This window comes from Stenella coeruleoalba, assembly GCF_951394435.1.
Source record: "Stenella coeruleoalba genome assembly, chromosome: 6".
NCBI classification, from domain to species: domain Eukaryota; kingdom Metazoa; phylum Chordata; class Mammalia; order Artiodactyla; family Delphinidae; genus Stenella; species Stenella coeruleoalba.
Window position 1 is genome coordinate 98,698,006 of NC_137151.1, and position 19,110 is coordinate 98,717,115.

Consider the following 19,110-nt stretch of genomic DNA (forward strand, 5'->3'; position numbering starts at 1 on the left):
TAAATTCTATAATTTTCAGAGGTCTGTTGTCATTATTTTGAAATGGTACATAACTTGGAAGAATGAAAAAATCTCTTTGGTTAGAGAAATTAGGGACATCATGACTTTTATTTTTTAAACGATTAAAGACCCAGTGAATAATTTCTCAGTGCCATGAAATATGCTCAGAAGTTTGAAGATCATTTTTCTAAAGTGCTAATTTAAAAAATAGGTGTCACTTTGTATAAGAGTAATTTTGTAGTGTCTTGAAGAAACCGCAAAGAAGTTCTCCTTTTCCTTCCTCCTCTTCTTCTTGCTATGTGGTGGTCTTAGCTGCTTACTGGTTTGATATTACTGCAGAACTGTGTTTCTAATTGCTATATTCTGATAATTTCATAAACATATCTAGTATTTAGAAGGACCACGGTTATCATCTCTAAAGGTCCCTGTGTTCTATGTATGAAGGATCCCATGATTGCACAGAATGTTGTTTTCTGATCAGTACAGAGAAATGACAACGTCAAATGCCTTTTCCTTTATAGGGCCGTGCGGGTTCTGTGGAGGCCTTGGGTCTCAGGTCAGCCAGCAGATACCGTACATGCTCAGACTGTGTCAACACAAGAGAAAGAAATGGTTAGGCTCCTCCTTGGTAGGGTAAAAAGGAGGAGGAGAGCACACAAAAGACAGCTGTAATTGTTCTACAAAAATCTTACTCTTTACTAAAACAGCATAAAATCGCTGTTCACGCTAGTATTTGCATAACTAAATTTTAGGACAAATATCTATAATTCACAGTAAAAACATTTAAAGAAATTTTGCCATTTGCAGCAACATGGACGGACTTGGAGGGCATTATGCTAACGAAGTAAGTCAGACAAAGACAAATACTGCATGGTATCACTTATATGTGGAAGCTAAAAAATACAACAAACTATAGCCCAAAAGAGGCAGGCTCACAGATACAGAGAACAAACTAGTAGTTACCAGTGGGAAGGGAGGTCAACATAGGGGCGGGGGAGTGGGAGGTACACATTGTTGGGTGTAAGATAGTCTCAAGGATGTGTTGTACAACCTGGGGAATATAGCCCATATTTTTAATAACTGTAAGTGGAAAGTAACCTTTAAAAATTGTATAGAAATTAAAAAAATAAAACTAACTGCATTAATACAAATAAAAAAGAAATGGAAATTTTAAATAAAAATGAAATAATCTTTACTTTTTGTTAAAAATCATTTCTTTATCTAACCTTCATCTATTTTTTTGTTTTTTGTTTTTTTTTGCTTCTCATCCAGTCTTCAGCCATTAATTGAATGAGTGAAGGAAAGTTAAATCTACAGGTTTTCACATGTGGAAAGGCCTTTTCTTAGTGTCTTTGCTGGTCTCATGCCGTTCTCTCCTGCTGCTAACATTAATTACTTTGCAGATGGCTCTAATTGACCCAGTAAAAGAGCCAGTATCTGTGTTAAGTCCTTCTCAGGCCCTAAAGACTTTGCAGCTTCTGAAGACACAAACGCAGTGCTTACTCTGAGCTCTTCCAAGTGTGAGTTCCTGGTGCTAGAGTGCCCTTTCCTTCAGAAGTTCCAACTCCTCTGCTTAAATCTGTGTACTGCCTGGTCCCAATCCTGCCTTTTAAACACCATCCACCCGTGACTTATGCCCTGGCCACTGGACTTCTATCCATACCCTGAATATCCTCCCTGCCTGCACATCCTGGTTCCTGTCTATGTGACCTGCTCTTTCCTGCCTGTATTTCCCTGTCTGTACTCTGTCCTGAACCTGCCCTGGCCCTGCTTTCCTGATCATCTTAGTTGAAATTAATTTTCCCTTTGGGGCAGTTTGATGGTTTATTATTTATGTTATTAGGGTACATGCTGTCCTGTCTTATTTTAGCTGTGAGATTATAGTCACCTTGAGGGTGGGGATTGCATTTTGTTTCTTTTTCTGTCCTCACCCCAACCTCCATGTAAGGGGACGGAGGCAGCCGGGCCTGACCACTGCACCCAGCGAGGTTAGTGGTGGTTGTCAATGCCTGTGACTCTTTTCCTGGGCCTGAAATTAGTCATTAATTAATTAGTTAATTAATTCATCCCCTTCCTAAAGAGCTATGTTACTCTTCCTTTAAAAAAATATAGCTTGTATTGTGGTTCCTCATTTTCAAAGGCAAAAGTATGTTCATTGTAAAAACTTTAGGAATTATGGGTAAACAAAGAAAGAAAATAAAAACCTTTGAAAGTTCTACAGGAAGCGATAGCCTACTGTTATATTTGTGTGTATATCTCTGCAGATTTTTTTTCTATATGTGAATATACACGTATAAACATACTTTTAAAAAGTTACCAGACAACATCATAACATTCTCTCATTAGCTTTTTTCAATGAATGATGTGAACATCTTTCCCATGTTTCCAAGCGTCTGTAATGTAAAAGCACATTTAAACCTACTCGCATCTACATCACCTGCCGAGATAGCTGTGTGTGTGTGTGTGTGTGTGTGTGTGTGTGGTGTGTGTGTGTGTGTGTGTGTGTTTATTTGCTCTTGTCTAGCTATTTCCTCAGGAAACCTTTATAAGTAGCTCTTATAAGATTATAAAAACTTATGGATTTAAGGTGAACATGCTTTCAGGGATTGATGGCTGTTGGTAAATTGTCCCGTAGAAAGACATATTAATTCATTTTCCCCACAGTAATGTGTAAAGTGCCAGTTTTTCTACACTCTTGCCAGATCTAGCTACTATCACTCATTTTTTATTTTCTGAACTGATGGGGGAAAATGGTCTCGTATGGCTGTTTTAATTTACAGGTGTTTTATTACTAATACAATTGTAGATTTGTGTATGACTGATCACCGTTAGTATTTCTGTTTTCTTTTTTCTGTGAATTGCATTTCGTACATAATATTTTGTGAATCATCTGCCCATGTTCTTTGCCTACGTTCTGTTGGGTTGTTTGTTTTTATTTGTTTTTGTCTCCTTATGTCAAAAAATAGCAGCCCTTTGTTTTTCATATACTTGTTTTTTCTCAGTTTGCCTTGCAATTGTTTATGGTATTTTAAAATTTAACTTATGGAAATTAAAAAAACTTATATAGTCTTACCGATTATTAAAAATTATTTCTGGGTTTAAGATCATGCATAAAATGGTCTCTGCTTCCTAACATTCAACTATATTTTTATAGTAAGTTTATTTTAAAATATACATTCCTTTAAAGCATATATTATTATTTGGTGTAAGATCTGATGTAGGGATCTAACTTTCCCAAAATGTTTAGTCACTTGTCCCAAACCTATTTATTCTCTTCTTTACCAATTTAAAATGTCATTATTTCCATATATTACATTTTTTATGACCTTGAATCTCTGGACTTTCTGTTCTGTCCTTTAGGCTGTCCATCTAATCAGGCCAGGGCTCTGTATTTCATTTACTGTAGTAGTAATATGAGGTCCTATTGTTACTCCTCTTTTGAAAAACATGTTTGGGTTGTCATAAACATTTATTCTTTAAGATGAACTTTAGAATAATTTCATCAAGTTAAACAAGCTTTCTGGAATTTTGTTTGGAATTACATTAATGCTACAGAGTACATGTACATCTATACATATATGTGTGCATGCATAATTACGTATATAACATTTGTTGCCACTGTTGTCATTGTTAGTAGAAACTTTTCCCCTGGATTATTTCTAGGTTATTTTTGCTTGTGCACATAGAAATGTATTTTGCTTTTGCATATATATCTTATAACTGGCTATCTTACTTAATTCTTATTATTTCTGGTAGTTTTCCCATTCATTTCCTTTTTACACTTTTGACTATTTCATGTATACCTGGGAAGGATGGACACTGTATAAACAAATGTACACTTTTTCTCTATAGACTGAAAAATGAAAGAAGTAGGGAGCTCTTGTCCTGGGAGATGGCAAAAACTAGACTTGGAGGAGAGTTTTTTTCTTCGAGACAAAGTTACCAGAAGGCAAGGCTGATAATAGATCCATATCTATTTCTCTGCGATTTTACTGCATGTAAAGCCTGGTTTGCTAATAGTATAAATAAATATTGGGCAGATCAGAAAAGAACCTATATTAACAATATTCAACAAGCTACAATATTCATTATTAGCTTTGAAAATGGTGCACCAAAGCATTTCAGTTCTGCATAACTGTGTTCAAAAGATATGCTATCTTTATGTGGATCCAGTTTTCCCTGTGTTTAAAATTGTTTTTGTTTCATGACATACGGGGGTAAAGTTACCCATTTGTGTGAAAGTAACTACAATTCTATCATAGAGGAATCTCAAAATTACTGGTATACTTATAGAGATGCTGGCAGCCATGCTAGGAATGTGTTAAGCCATTTCAAGTGGTATGGCTTAAAAGCTGGGGAGGAGAAATTAGACATCTTTTATTTTTGTGTAAGTAAAAATGTCTCTATTGATGCTACTTCCTCAGAGAGGAACTCATACTTGGCTCCTCTTATCGGCTGATCACGTGGGGGTCCTCAGCTTTTACATCACCTCAAGTTCATCCCTTATTTCTCCCCTAATTCCTCTTCTCTCTACTGCCCTATCTATTAACTTGCAGCCCTGCCTATGTTTCCTATTCTTAATATATTTGAGTGTTCTTCACTGTATTATGGTGCATGGGCTATCACTTATGAGTCCCTACACGTTGAAGTACTGCAACCTCTTATGTGGTTTAGGAGCTCATTAGATTCCTGTCGTGACCCTCAAAGAAGCGTACATCTCTACAAGCTGCCTGTGCTAGGAGTAGTCTCCACCTCCAGCTCTGTTCCTATGAAATATGCCCACATTCCCCAGCCCTTGCCTACCGTGCCATCTTTGTTTGACTTAACACTAAGCCTCAATTCAACCTATAATTACTTTCACCCACTTAATGTATCATTTCTACTCTCTTAAATCTCAACCTCTCCATGTCTACAATCTTTGAACGCAGCTTTAAAACTCTTATTTTATTGTCTACACTCAAAGGAGTGTATATTTCCTAGCTGAAATAACTTTTGGCATACAAATTATTTTAGGTGGGATGAGTCTAACTTTTTCTTAAGACTTGAGAGAAGTGGTGGTTGAAGAATCATCTTACTTTTTAAGTCTGTTGTGTTCAAAAAGGAAAGAAGGGCTTCCCTGGTGGCGCAGTGGTTGGGAGTCTGCATTCCGATACGGGGGACACGGGTTCGTGCCCCGGTCCGGGAGGATCCCACATGCCGCGGAGCGGCTGGGCCCGTGGGCCATGGCCGCTGAGCCTGCGCGTCCGGAGCCTGTGCTCCACGGTGGGGGAGGCCGCGGCAGTGGGGGGCCCGTGTGCCGCAAAGGAAAAAAGAAAAAAAAAAAAAAAAAGAGGAAAGCAATGTAAGGACAGTAGGATAATAGTAAAGTTACAAGCTTCTGCTTGTATGAATGTACTGGTTTAAATTCTGTGTCTCTCCTCATTACAACTTAGAGTAATTATTTAATGAATTAAAATAGTTATGTGTATAAAAGGAAAAATCTGAAGCTTCTAGTGGGAAGAGGGGGCAGGCGTGGTCCAACGCTGTCATCCTTGCTTTCCCATGAAGTTGAGAATCTCCATAGTGCTCAGCATTTTCTGTCACTAAATGAATGAATGTGTTACCAAGCCAGATCCTTGGACTCTTTAATCAACAGAAATTGGTAAGAGGGCAGATGACCACATCTTGTGGTCCAATGTTTGCCATTCCTAGTAGTCTTCCTTAGAGCCCAAGGCCCTGTTCTCTATGTCATCTCATTCTGAACAATTTAATTTGCTTGATTAACCCACTCACAGACTGCCATGACCAGGATTGTCCAAAAGAAGGAATATAGTTCTTTCTTTAAAGTAAGGGATTCAAGTTATCGTCCAAAAAACTAGAAGTCATTCACTCTTCTTGGTTAATGACTTTTCCAGGCACTAGGGATTCTTGATAAGTTACTTTTCCAATTACTCAGATCCTTGGCTTTTCCATAATGAGCCTCCTTGGTGGAATGTACGCTATAAACTTTTGGAGTTTTGACCACCTGACTATTCATGTACCTTCTTCCATTAGACACATAAATCTCAAACTCAAGGACTACAACAAATATTTGTATAGGCAAAACTTCTCTCTTTGTGTGATTTTCCAATGCCTAGATCTTATAGAAGTCCTCTTTGTATATTTGCTGATGATTCTGAAATTCTTTGAACATAAATTTCTAAAACTTTTTTTGTGATAGATGCTGGAATTAGAAACATTTAGACCATGTTTTAATAGTAAAGATGAAATCTGAGAATTAACACTGTAATATTTTGTCTCTTACCCACATTATGGTCTAATGCCATTTGAGTGGCTTTCCTAGGAAGCTCTTCTCCAGTCAAGATGTAGGAACCTAGGCTGCATTCACCTTGTAGCTATGCCATCTAGGGCATGTGGCTTCCAGGGCATGTGACTGCCAGGGTTCCAGGGAAGAGAGAGCTTGGATAATCAAGCATGGATTTTAATGGTCAAACCGGAAGAATAGATATTACTTCCCCCCATATCTCATGAGCCAAAATTCAATCTCTTGACCCCAACCTAACTGCTCTGAAAGCTGTGAAATATAGTCTTACTGTTCTAGGAAGGGGAAGATGAAATGGGATTTGGTGGACACTCAGCATTATTTCTGCCACAGTCCCCTTCATTGATCTGACTCTTGGCTCATTTGCCATGTCTTAATAGTCTTGCCATTCTCCTGCTCTTGGAGTTCAGCATCATTAAGGTGCTTATACTTGTTCTTCGTTTGCTGAGTAAAATCACATTGTCTAGTTCAAGTTCTTTTCACTACCTTTGTGATGCAGATTCACCAGGAAGGCGGTGAGCAAGAAGGTTCCGTAACAATAATCAAAAGAGAATTTTCTTATTCCAATTCTTCCACTCTCTTTCACCTTGCTTTGAACTTCCATCCTACATTTATCTCCTTACCTCCCAAGGCCACCTCTCTGTCACCAGATAACCTGCATGAGACGGACTGTAGTAGCTGGCGTGTATAGCTTTTCTGTAACTTAAATGACTAGAAAAAGGATGTTTATTTCAGAACTTAGAGTGTTCAGAAATTCCTTTTCATCAGTCCTCCCAAGTCATCAGACAACTCAGAGCCAAACACCCAACTGGCCGATCAAGAAAGTACAATGACTCTTTATACTCAGGACCATAATTGCTAAATAGATCAGTATTGGCATGTTAGAACATTGTATTTTCAACAGGAAGTTCTACTAGGGAAACTACAGAGAGCAGACGTGGAGGAAGGGCCTTGGAGAACATCTGCAGGCGGAGATTGCCAGACAACTCATCTTCAGGCCTACAGAGATACAGATGACCTGTTCCTTTTCTGCAGGGGGGAGCTGGAGACACACCACCACACGATTAGCTATTCAGTTCTTCCTTTCTAGTGTTACTTGCCCCTCACTGAAAAGTCTCATTTCAAAATTACATTAAGACTTTTGTAATTAGATTACATTTCAGTTGACATTAATTCACTTTCAGGAAGATTACAAATAATATTCTAGAATGAGATGGTGAATCTCATACATTTGTACTGATTTGCTTAGTTTCAGTTTCAGAGAGTTGCATTCTTCATCCCCACTTCCCAGCACATGGTATGGGCCTGGCGTATAGTGGATGTTGGTAGATGTTTGCTCACTCAGCAAATGTTGATTAAGCATCTGCTATGCACTAGGCGTTATGCCAGGTGCTGGGGACACTGTGATAAGTGAAAGAAACAGTTTTAAGGGAAGAATGATCAGACAGGAGGGAAGGATTGTGCAAATGGGGATGCGGTGCTATTTATAGGAGGTGGGAGAGTAGAGTGTCTCTGTGAAAGGGAGGATATGGTCTTATGTCTATCTCTGTCTGTCCTAGAAAAGTAGCTATTTTTCTTCTTTAAGATTCTCAGGGCTTCCCTGGTGGCGCAGTGGTTAAGAATCCGCCTGCCAATGCAGGGAACACGGGTTCGAGCCCTGGTCCGGGAAGATCCCACATACCGCGGAGCAACTAAGCCCGTGCGCCACAACTACTGAGCCTGTGCTCTAGAGCCCGCGAGCCACAACTACTGAAGCCTGCTCACCACAACTACTGAAGCCCAGGTGCCTAGAGCCCGTGCTCCGCAACAAGAGAAACCACTGCAATGAGAAGCCTGCGCACCGCAACGAAGATTAGGCCCCGCTCACCGCAACTAGAGAAAGCCCGCGTGCAGCAATGAAGACCCAACACAGCCAAAAATAAATAAAATAAAATAAATAAGTTAAAAAAAAAAGCTTCTCAAATGCGGGAGATATTAGAAATAGGTACGTCCATGGTGGGGAAAAGGCCCTTGAAAAGATAGAAATACGATAATTTAAGTGACCTTTATCCGTTTGGTAGTTAATGGTTAGAATATTTTTATCTGCTTTTGTAATTACAAACAAAAGTAGGGGTCTAAAATACCTTGTTTTCAACTGTTAGACATGCTCCAGTGATGGTGTGGTTGAGAATTTTGAAAATAATGAATGACCTGTAGAGAGAGGTAATTAAAATACAGTTAGTGCCACCTCTGTGCCTCTTGGTGTTGCGGAAAGATTCCTCAGAGAAATGCTGCCAACAACAACCCTGTTTATGTACATTCGCAGTGCTGACTTCATTAACTGGAGCTGAAAGAATTTTCTGTATCTTCTCAGGTGTTCTCAAGTATAGAGAGCTAAGAACTCTCATTATTTTTACGATTATTGAGATTTTGAAAAGGGAATGAGTAGACGTACCATAATTAGTTTCAAATGTAGAATCATCAGTAGACACACGTTTGATTAGTCATTTCAGTAGGAAAACCTGTCCAAGGTACAAGCACCTGCTTTATTTCCATGTTGTAAAGGTTGTCCTTCTGCTCACACAGGAAACCAGGCTGGACCAGGCACACACGTGGCTCCCAGTTATTCTGTTGACTGGGTCCAAGCCTCCTCCAGCCCTCCGCACTGGGTCATTTTAGAACCACATCAGGTGCAGTTCTCAAAATGATGTGAAATCATTGGGTCCTCCATCCTTCTGTTAAAGAAGCAGTGTCAAGTTTTCCTAATAAGAAAACCTACTACTCGGCAGAATTATACAAAATAGAATGTCAGAGCAAGAGGGACCTGAGGCATCGTCTGCTCCAACCTTTTTGCAGAAGAGGAAATCTAGGCCTAAATGCAGGGCACACATCACATCTAGCTCATCGTAGAACCTACTGTTGTTCTTCAGTTACCATTAGGGTTAAATGGGTTCTACCTTTATAGTCCTTAGAACAGTGGCTGGGATGTAGTAAGTGTTCAGCCCATGTGAGTGATCTCTTATAATCATTATTTCTAGTGGCAGAGCCCAAACAGGAACCCGGATGCCCTAACAATCCAGAGCTGCCTCGGAGGCACATATTCTTATTTCCCACATTGTATAGGGAGAAATGGGTTGGGAGAAGCTGAGTTAAAAATAGTGACGGCCGCAGTGCCCGTTACTGGGCACATCCTCAGCGCTGAGTTCTCATGTGGATGCTTTCATTTAATCCTCTTGGTGTGTATGAGATTCACACTCTTTGTTGTCTCCATGTGACTCACGTAAAGGCTGAGTTGGGTAACTTGCCCATGGTCACACTACTAACAAGGAACTGGGCTAGGTTTTAAACCCCACTCCGACTTCACAGTCTATATTCTTAACTGTTAGTCTTTATTCCAGGAGTTAGCAAACTATGGCCCGTGGGCCAAATCCAGCATTCCTGTTTTTGTACAGACCTCAAGCTAAGAAAGGTTTTTACACTTTCAGATGGTTGAAAAAAATTAAAGAAGAAAAATTTCCTGACTGGTGAAAATTATGTGAAATTCAGATTTCAGTGTCCCTAAATGAGGTGTTGTTGGAACACAACCATACTGCCTGTGGCTACTTAGGTGATAATACAGCAGAGTTGAGTAGTTGTTATAGAGACCCTGTGGCTTGAAAAGCCTAAAATATTTTCTATCTGGTCTTTTCTCTGTACTCTTCCTCAACGATTGTTTTGAGATTCCAACTGTTTAGAGCGTAACTGTGGGATTTATATAGAGCCTGTCTTCTCCCGTTACCTGCCTTTTTGTTTGTTCCATATTAACATATCAATCAAATGATGAATGTGTGTATAAAAGGAGTTCATCTTTAAATTATTTGTATTTCATCTTTTTTAACAGACGGAGGAATGCTTTGTTGCTGGATAACATTTGAGACTCTTGATGATAACCTGTTCTGTCCTTACTGCGGACTGGAGTGCTTTGCGGTGTACAAGGCTCTCACATCCATTTATTGAGCTGGTTATTTTTAAACCTCCAAGTGTCTTAGATGTGGAAATCACTGTATTTTCTTTCCTTTGTAGTGGTTTGCTGTCTTCTGATTATGTGGAGATTCACTATGAAAATGGGAAACCACAGTACTCTAAGGTATGGTCAATAGCACATGGACATCCTGTAGTATAAATATACTTAATCATAGAACTGTTCATTGCACACTTCATTGTTTTGTTGTCTATCTCACTAAAATCCTCTGGCCTCTTATACAAGGCTATTATTTTTAAATTTAAAATAAATTTAGGAGAAATTGATTAAAATTTACAAATGTTTGAGATAACGTTAGAGACTCCAGCCAATAAAGAAATGATCGTTGTTTTGGTTATACATACAGTATCTTATGTAAGTGAACGGTATCAAGAGCTCTCCAGTTCCATGGCAGCACTAGGCTCATGGGCAGAGAAATTGAATGATCAGACTGGGTGGGCTGTTAGAGTGACTGTTTAGTCCAAGGGACCTTGGTACCCATGAAGGGCAGATGACAGATGGGGAAAGGAAGATGTCGGGAACATTCTCCCTCTCAATCTTCACAACAATTCTCTGAGGTGGGTATTATTATTTCTGTTGCTCAAAGGAAGAAATTGAAGTGGAAAGAGGACACATAAGCCTTCTCAGGGCCACCAAGCATTGTAATATAAATGCAGTGGGGTGCTTGATTTCTTTCATTTGGAGGTTAACTGTTCTCTTCCTGGAAGATCGATAAGGAAAAGTGGGTTTAGATTAAAACAAGAGAGAGAGATTACCTGTATGTAAGGAACACAGTTGCTCTCCACCAGTCAGGGTGAAAATCCCTGGAATGGCTGCATCCAGAGACTCTGATTTGTAAGAAGGCCACAGAGTGCCGTTGAGCCTAAGCAGCGTCCATGGGTGCCATGGGAATGGGACACAAACAGGGAAACAAACAAGGGGGGAAACATTACTGGGTTGTTTCCTGGATTGCTAATGAGCACTGGCACAGAAGTGGACCTTTCATGTGTGGGTTTGTTGGGTTGTACAGTCTGGTAACCTGGGCTTGTCAGTCTGATAACCTCTTAACAAGTATTTATAGGTGGTATGAACTGAGATTGCTGCCATGAGGGGTCATGGCATTTCTCCGGATTTATAACTGTCCAACTAACAGTTGGGACATTTGTAGTTTGATGTGCATTCCAAACCTTTGAATTTTATGCCCTAGATTAAGAACTTCCATCTATTATTCTTACTAGTCTGTCAGTTCTCGCCTTAGGCTGCATCTGGGGGGTTGTTGAATCTCCTTAAAAGTTAATGCTGTGGAAAGTGAACAGAAATGCTAAATCAAGCACGGGAACAGTGCTGCCTGGCATTTGTACGAAACAAAGCTTCTGTCAGCTGTGCCAGTGCTGTGAGCACTGCAGATGCTGAATCATGAGTCTGGAGAAGAGAAGATTGCCTGAGACCTTTACAGACTCAGCAAATGAACCACCTTTGCAGGCTGCGGTAACCTGATCCAAACTTCTCACCAGAGGTCATTTGAGGGTCCCAAATGGAGGCCTTATCATGAATAAGACACATCAGATCTTGCATCAGTTGTAACTAAAACTTAAAACAAAGGGTATTTTAACTCTGACAAAAGAGGTGTTCATTGCAGTTTTTGTATTCATTGCTTTTTTCTTATTTATGACCCATTTTCTCCAAACAGTTTATATACCCAAACTTACTTGCTTTATATGTAATGAATGAATGGTAACAGTCTGTTTTTTATGCGTATGTATCTATATAAACACTCTAAAACCTGAGATGATATGGTACACATTATCTTGTGGGGGAATTTTTTAACCTAACAATATTATAAACATTTTAGCATTCATTAAAAATTCTTCTAAACTTTTATTTTTAAAAAGTGTATCATATTGTTTCCAATTCATTTGCTATAATTTGTTTAATCCCATAATGATAGACATTTAGATTGCTTCTACTCTTTCACTGTACAAATAACTTTAAGGAAAGGCCTTCCAGATACATTTTGAACACTTCTTTAATAATTGATTAAGGATTAATTTTGAGAATAGAATTTTCTGGGTTAAAGAGTTGGTATAGGGCTTCCCTGGTGGCTCAGTGGTTGAGAGTCCGCCTGCCGATGCAAGAGATGCGGGTTCGTGCACCGGTCCGGGAGGATCCCGCATGCCGCGGAGCGGCTGGGCCCGTGAGCCATGGCCGCAGAGCCTGCGCGTCCGGAGCCTGTGCGCCGCAACGGGAGAGGCCACAACAGTGAGAGGCCCGTGTACCGAAAAACAAACAAACAAACAAAAAAAAGAGTTGGTATATTTTTAAGGTTTTTGCTACATATTGAGAGGTTTTTTTTTCTGAAAGTTTGTATAAATTCATGCTTCTACTACCATTACATACACATTTTTAAAAACATGTTTTTAAACTTCACATTGCCTTCCATGTTGTTTAAGAAAATCTTTGTATCAAGTACCAGAAAAGAAAATCAGTATGTAAGAATGGCTAGATTAAATAAACCTGTTTTTACACCCGTGCAACCTTTCTTCCGAAGATCTCAAACTATTTAGACAAAAGTACATGTGCGTGCACACACACACACACACACACACACACACACACACCATTATTCACATGAGTAGGGAGGAACAGAATCACTAATAGGCTACTTGGCTTTGAAGTGAAATCTGAAGGTGGACGTTTAAAATATTCTGGGAATTAGAGTCGAACAAAATGATGAACCACACTTAGGAGGAACCTGTCTAGGTCTTCCTATATCACAGCTATGAAGCCCCTACCTAGTTCCCACTTCTAGTTAAGAAGAGGCTAAAGTCTTAGGCTTTTACTTTTATTGGATGAAAGTGGGCTAAATGGGCTTCTTTCCTTGTGAAGCAAATATAGGAACTGGAGAGATCAGCAGATTAGGTAGGCAGTATAGAATAGGTGCCAGGTATTAGTAAACGCACATGGAAGAACTTTCCTTGTGCACCAACAGAGCGATAGCTTTTTTTTTTTGCGGTATGCCCCCCCCACCCCGACTACTGTGGCCTCTCCCGCCGCGGAGCACAGGTTCCGGACGCACAGGCCCAGCGGCCACGGCCCATGGGCCCAGCCGCTCCGCGGCACGCGGGATCCTCCCGGACCAGGGCACGAACCCGCGTCCCCCGCATCGGCAGGCGGACTCCCAACCACTGCGCCACCAGGGAAGCCCGAGCGATAGCTTTTGTTAGAGTTCCTAACACAGTGCTTTGCACACAGTATGTGACAAAACAACTTTGTTGATTTGTTGGTCAACTTTGTTGATGAAACTATTAAAAATAAGTTAATTTTTAGTGTGTCAGTTCTTCTAAAGGAGTTAGGCATCAGTATGATGGTATAATAGTTATTTTCAAATTTAATATATTTCTATTAAATCCCTTTTAGGTGAACCATTAACTTTAAATGCCTACTAATACTTTGGTTTCTCTTCTTATGAAAAGAACTGCCACCTGGCCAACAGTGTAAGACTGAATAGATAGATACAGTACTTCTGTCCCTACTTCCCTTTATTACTCTTCATCCTTATTAAGGGGTGAGGAAATCGTCCTTTCCTAGCTCTATTTTCTCACCCTGGCTTCTTCCTGTCCCCTTGCTCCCTCTTGCCCAGGGAAAGAAGAGCGACTTAACTGGTGGGAAGGAGCTGGGCACGGCTACATAGTCCTTTCCTCCCTTTTTTGGGTGAGATCCACCTCCCTACAGGAAGGGCACATTTTCTCTACTTGTTCTCAGTTGTGCAGTGGCAGCCCTTGTGGGTGTGGGTGGGTTGGGGGAGGGTGTTGGTTATCCCATGTTTGTCTGTGCCTTGGTGGGTAAGTCTGGCTAACTTAGGCGGCAGCATTAGTAGGCCCACTGGATTCTCAGCTGATCCTCTCCTCCAATGTAGCAACACTAAAATTGAAGGTGATATTTTGATCCCTATTTCACCTGTGTCACTCTCTCATTTGATTTTAAACTTGGATGGGTACCACTTCACACCCTCTAGTATGGCTACAACCAAAACCATGGACAATAGCAAGTGCAGACAAGGATCTGGAGAACTGGAGCCGTCATATACTGTGGATGGGAATGGAAAATGGTGGATCTGCTCTGGAAAATAGTTCGGCAGGTCCTCAAGAATTTAAGCATAGAATTATCTTGTGACCCAGCAATTCTACATCTCGGTATATATCCAAGTGAATTGAAAATGTTATGTCCAAGAAAAAATTTGTACATGGATGTTTATAGCAGTGTTATTCATAATAGCCAAAAAATGGAAACAAACCGAATGTCCATCAGTTGGTGAATATATAAACAGAATGTGGTATATTATTCAGCTATAAAAAGGAATGAAGTACTGATTGATACATGCTACAACATGAATGAATCTTATAAATATTACGCTAAATGAAAGAAATTAGTTCCAAAGGACCACATATTTTGTGGTTCCATTTATTTGAAATGTCCAGAGTAGGGAAATTCATAGAGACTGAAAGTACATTAGTGGTTGCCAGGGGCTGGGGGAGGTTAGGGAGGTATAAGGAGGAATGGGGAATGACTGCTAATGGGCAAAGGATTTCCTTTTGAGGTAATGAAAATATCCTGGAATTAGAAAGTGGTGATTGTTACACAACCCTGTTTTAATATACTAAAAACCACTGAATTATACTCTATAAAAGAGCATCTCAAAATAAAAAACTTCTCAAGTAGGTAATGGGAGTTTATTTACCCACTGTCTCAACAAACATAAACCCTCTGGTCCTTTCAGATTGGTCTTGTCACTTAGGCTCATGAAGAAGCCATTCTTATTTATCTATTAAACAGATATTGATTTCACTCCCTCTGATCTAGTCGCTGATCTAGGAGCTGGATGTGCATTAGTGAACCAAGCGGACAAAAATCCCTGTCCTTGTGGGTTCTATATTCTGTTCTCGCCTTTGTTCTTTTGTGCTTTTAATCACGTCGCCCTCCTAGAATGTTTTTTATGCTTTCCTTATCAAATCATTACCATGATTCAGCTCAAGCTCACTTCGTCCATGAAGGCTTCTTGGCAGGGACTGTTGTCAGAGGGAATGGGCTTCTGTGGGCAAGGCTCCTGACTGGGAGGCTAAAAAAATTCCCCAGGAAATCAAGAGAGCAGACCACACTGGCTCCTCACAAAGCTATTTTAAATTTGAATAGTGTGATTTGTGTGAACTATTAAAAATGTATGTAGCATTAAAATATATATAGTACAGCCAAACTTCTCATACCTGAACATGTTTTTCCCCTTGAGTTTAATGAAGGTAAATAATTAAACAGGTGTTGAGTTCTCAAGTTGTCCAATTCTCTGAAATGTTTTTTGTATCCTTTTTCTGTAGTATTCAAATTCAGGTACATGTGTCCCATTATCGATTTTTTTTTTTTTTTTTTTTTTTTTTTTTGCAGTACGCGGGCCTCTCCCTGCTGTGGCCTCTCCCGTTGCGGAGCACAGGCTCCGGACGCGCAGGCAGCGGCCATGGCTCACGGGCCCAGCCGCTCCGCAGTATGTGGGATCTTCCCGGACCGGGGCACGAACTTTAAAAATTTATTTTTAGCTGTGCTGGGTCTTTGTTGATGCATGTGGGCTTTCTCTAGTTGTGCTGAGCGGGGGCTACTCTTCGTTGCAGTGCACAGACTTCTCATTACAGTGGCTTCTCTTATTGTGGAGCGCGGGCTCTAGGCACGTGGGCTTCAGTAGTTGTGGCACGTGGGCTCAGTAGTTGTGGCTCGCGGGCTCTCGAGCACAGGTTCAGTAGTTGTGGTGCACGGGCTTAGTTGCTCCGCGGCATGTGGGCTCTTCCTGGACCAGGGCTTGAACCCGTGTCCCCTGCATTGGCAGGTGGATTCTTAACCATTGTGCCACCAAGGAAGCCCATAGATTTTTAAAAACATTTCTTTTTTTGCAACCAGCCCAATGATTTATTAAATAGATTGATATATCATGCTGGTTGATAAGTTTGAAGTATTTAAAAATATGCATATAGAATAAACACTTGAGTATAGTGTCAGAGTTTTTAATTACCATATTCAGAACCTGGAATATCATAATATACACATTTGTGAGATGTGGCCTGTGGAGTTTCTTTTCAAATGTTTATCCAGATGTACAGGAGTTGATTGAAAACATCAGTGCCTGGTCACCATGAATGCCCAGGTTTATGAGGGTTTCTTAAGCAATGAAGATAATAAGAATTGGCTGATTGAACTTTACTGAAGCAGATGAGATAATTAAACAGACACAAAGGTGGGGCAATTTTAAAATACATTATATTGAAACATTGATTCTGTTTCCAATAGGTTCTATTTAAAATGAGTAAAATCAAAGGGGAAGGTGGAGGAGTATGGGGTTAAAATATACACACTACTATATATAAAATAGATAACCAACAAGGACCTACTGTATTATAGCACAAGGAACTATACTCAATATCTTGTAATAACCTATAATGTAAAAGAATCTAAAAAAGAATATAGATAGATAAACTGAATCACTTTGCTGTATACCTGAAACTAACACAACATTGTAAGTCAACTATATTCCAATTTTAAAAAAAGAACAAAAAAAAGTGAAAAAAATAAAGTGAGTAGAATCAAATCATTTCTGTCATTCAGTCAATAATACCAGGGAGCCAAATCTTTTTTTCCCTCACGAAGTTATCGCTAGACTCCCAGAGCTGTTACTCATCTGATTAGGAAATGTGTTAAAGGATGCACACGACTTCGATGTTTCATTATTTGCGGGAGTTGCCTGATGGTTTCCAATGGGGTTGTTTGAGCATTACCTGGCTTGTGGGATCTTATGTGGAAGTGGTGGGCTGAGAAAGTTGGGGAGCACACTTGCTAGGATTTTTAAGTTCCTTTGACTACCCCAGTAATCTTCATTTATTAGATGTTCCATTTTTGTTGACTATAAGTAACTGACTGACAGTTTTTAATCTGAAAACGCTGATGCCCATGGAGGCACACATAGACTTGTGTCATGTGCTGAGTGAGCCCTTTGTGGTTCTCCTGTCTGCCGTTTGCCTAGTCACAGATCTGTGATCCGCTCATAAGTGGTGATCTCGAAGGGTCTGGCCAGCACTCTTGAACTGTCTGAGGCCTTCCTGATTGGAGAAAGAAACACTGGAGCCTGAAGTTGTGGGATGTAGTTTGGCTTTTTGCTGTCTTTGGCAGAGCCTTTTAGCACTTTGTGAGTGTCTTCCTATTTGTGCATAGAGATAGCAGTTACAGTGAGACAGTGAGTGTTCCAGATAGCTAGCTCCTTGGGTGGAGACACCCCCAGAGCTGACTACTCAGTGTCTTCGTTAACGAGGCCCTCTGCAAGGGGCCCTTCTGCAGTGACCCGCTCCTGTCATCCTGATATCCAAGAGGGAATACGTCTTCTTAACGGGGATTTATTTAATATGAAATACCCGAAGATGTTACTTTGTAGTGGTGTTAACAAAATGCTGCATAATCCGGAGAGTTGCCAAACAGTATTTTTCTGGTAATGCTTTCTCAAACACTTGGTATAAATTTAGCAATAAGAAACTCAGAAAATCCTCTAATGCTACTAATACTAACACTAAATTAGAACTGCCAAATTGCTTATAGTGCTTAATATAATCCCACAATTTAGATACTAAAGCTTTCTTATGATAAACATCAGGGATTGGATGTTACCACAAATATCATTTAAAGTCGAGAAAATATGGTGATCCACAACCAGATATACAGTGAACCAAACAGTTCCCTTCAGATAATATTCTGCCTTAACTCAATCAGGTACCAATGACCTTTATACTGAGAGAGCATCAACCTTCAGCAAGTGAATGAACCTGAAATCTAGGAAAGGACTTGGAAATATTTTCTGGGGGGAAAAAGATTGTGTGTAGGAAAATCTAAAAAACAGAGCTCTTCTTAGAAAGGTCAAATAAATATGACAGTGTTTGCTGTGTACTTCTAACAATCACCTGACCTAAGATAGCCTTTTGGTGTGACACAAAGTGCTAAATAACTGGTTTGATGGAATTTACAGTTACCTATGGTTGTTTTTAGAATCATGGGAAGAGTCTGAAATTTAATTGCCGAGTATCGACCTGGATTCTCAAATTACTGAAAGGTGTGATACCATTTGTGCTTATAAGTTCCAGAGTTGAAAATGCAGATAGAACTTGGCATATTATATAGAAGTCATTACTTATATACAGAGTTGCTCTTTGAGAACGGAAAAGCAATCCTTTACAAAATAGTAAAAATATTAGAATACCAATTTTAGAAACCAACATTGAAAGTGTGTATTATAGTTACTAAAAGGAAACAAACTGAGTTGGTTGGGGAGTGGTGATTTGATGTGTGGGTGAACCCCTCTAGGCACTTAAGTAGCCTCTGAGGCTATTGTAATACACTTTAATAAGCAGTGATCAAGATAAATGTAAATCATTAATAAAAGTCAAAGTCAGTATTCTCTTCAAGGAATTTGTGATTAACATATACACACTACTGTATATAAAATAGGTAACCAACAAGGACCTGCTGTATAGCACAGGGAACTATATTCAATATTTTGTAATTACCTATATGGGAAAAGAATCTGAAAAAAATGAGATATATATGTATGTATAACTGAATCCCTTTGCGATACACCTGAAACTAACACAACATTGTAAATCAACTATACTTCAATATAAAATAAATAAAAGAAAACAAATAGGAAGCTTCTGGTTAGGCAATGTGGATTCAGTGCTTATATTTATCTCAATTTCCTGATAATAAGCCACGCAAATAACAGTTAAGGAATTTTAAAAAGGGTGTAAACAAG

At 39.7% G+C, this 19,110-nt stretch overlaps 1 protein-coding gene across 2 annotated transcripts in view; it reads left to right on the plus strand.

Annotated features, from left to right (window-relative positions):
- ADAM23 (ADAM metallopeptidase domain 23) overlaps positions 1 to 19,110 on the plus strand; it is a gene marked incomplete at both ends in the record, with an annotated part of 161,698 nt that overhangs the window by 77,856 nt on the left and 64,732 nt on the right. For both annotated transcript variants that reach the window (XM_079924205.1, XM_079924204.1), the window contains one exon: positions 10,343 to 10,406. In XM_079924205.1, the coding sequence (XP_079780331.1) occupies positions 10,343 to 10,406 (64 nt within the window). The remainder of the gene's footprint in view (positions 1 to 10,342; positions 10,407 to 19,110) is intronic.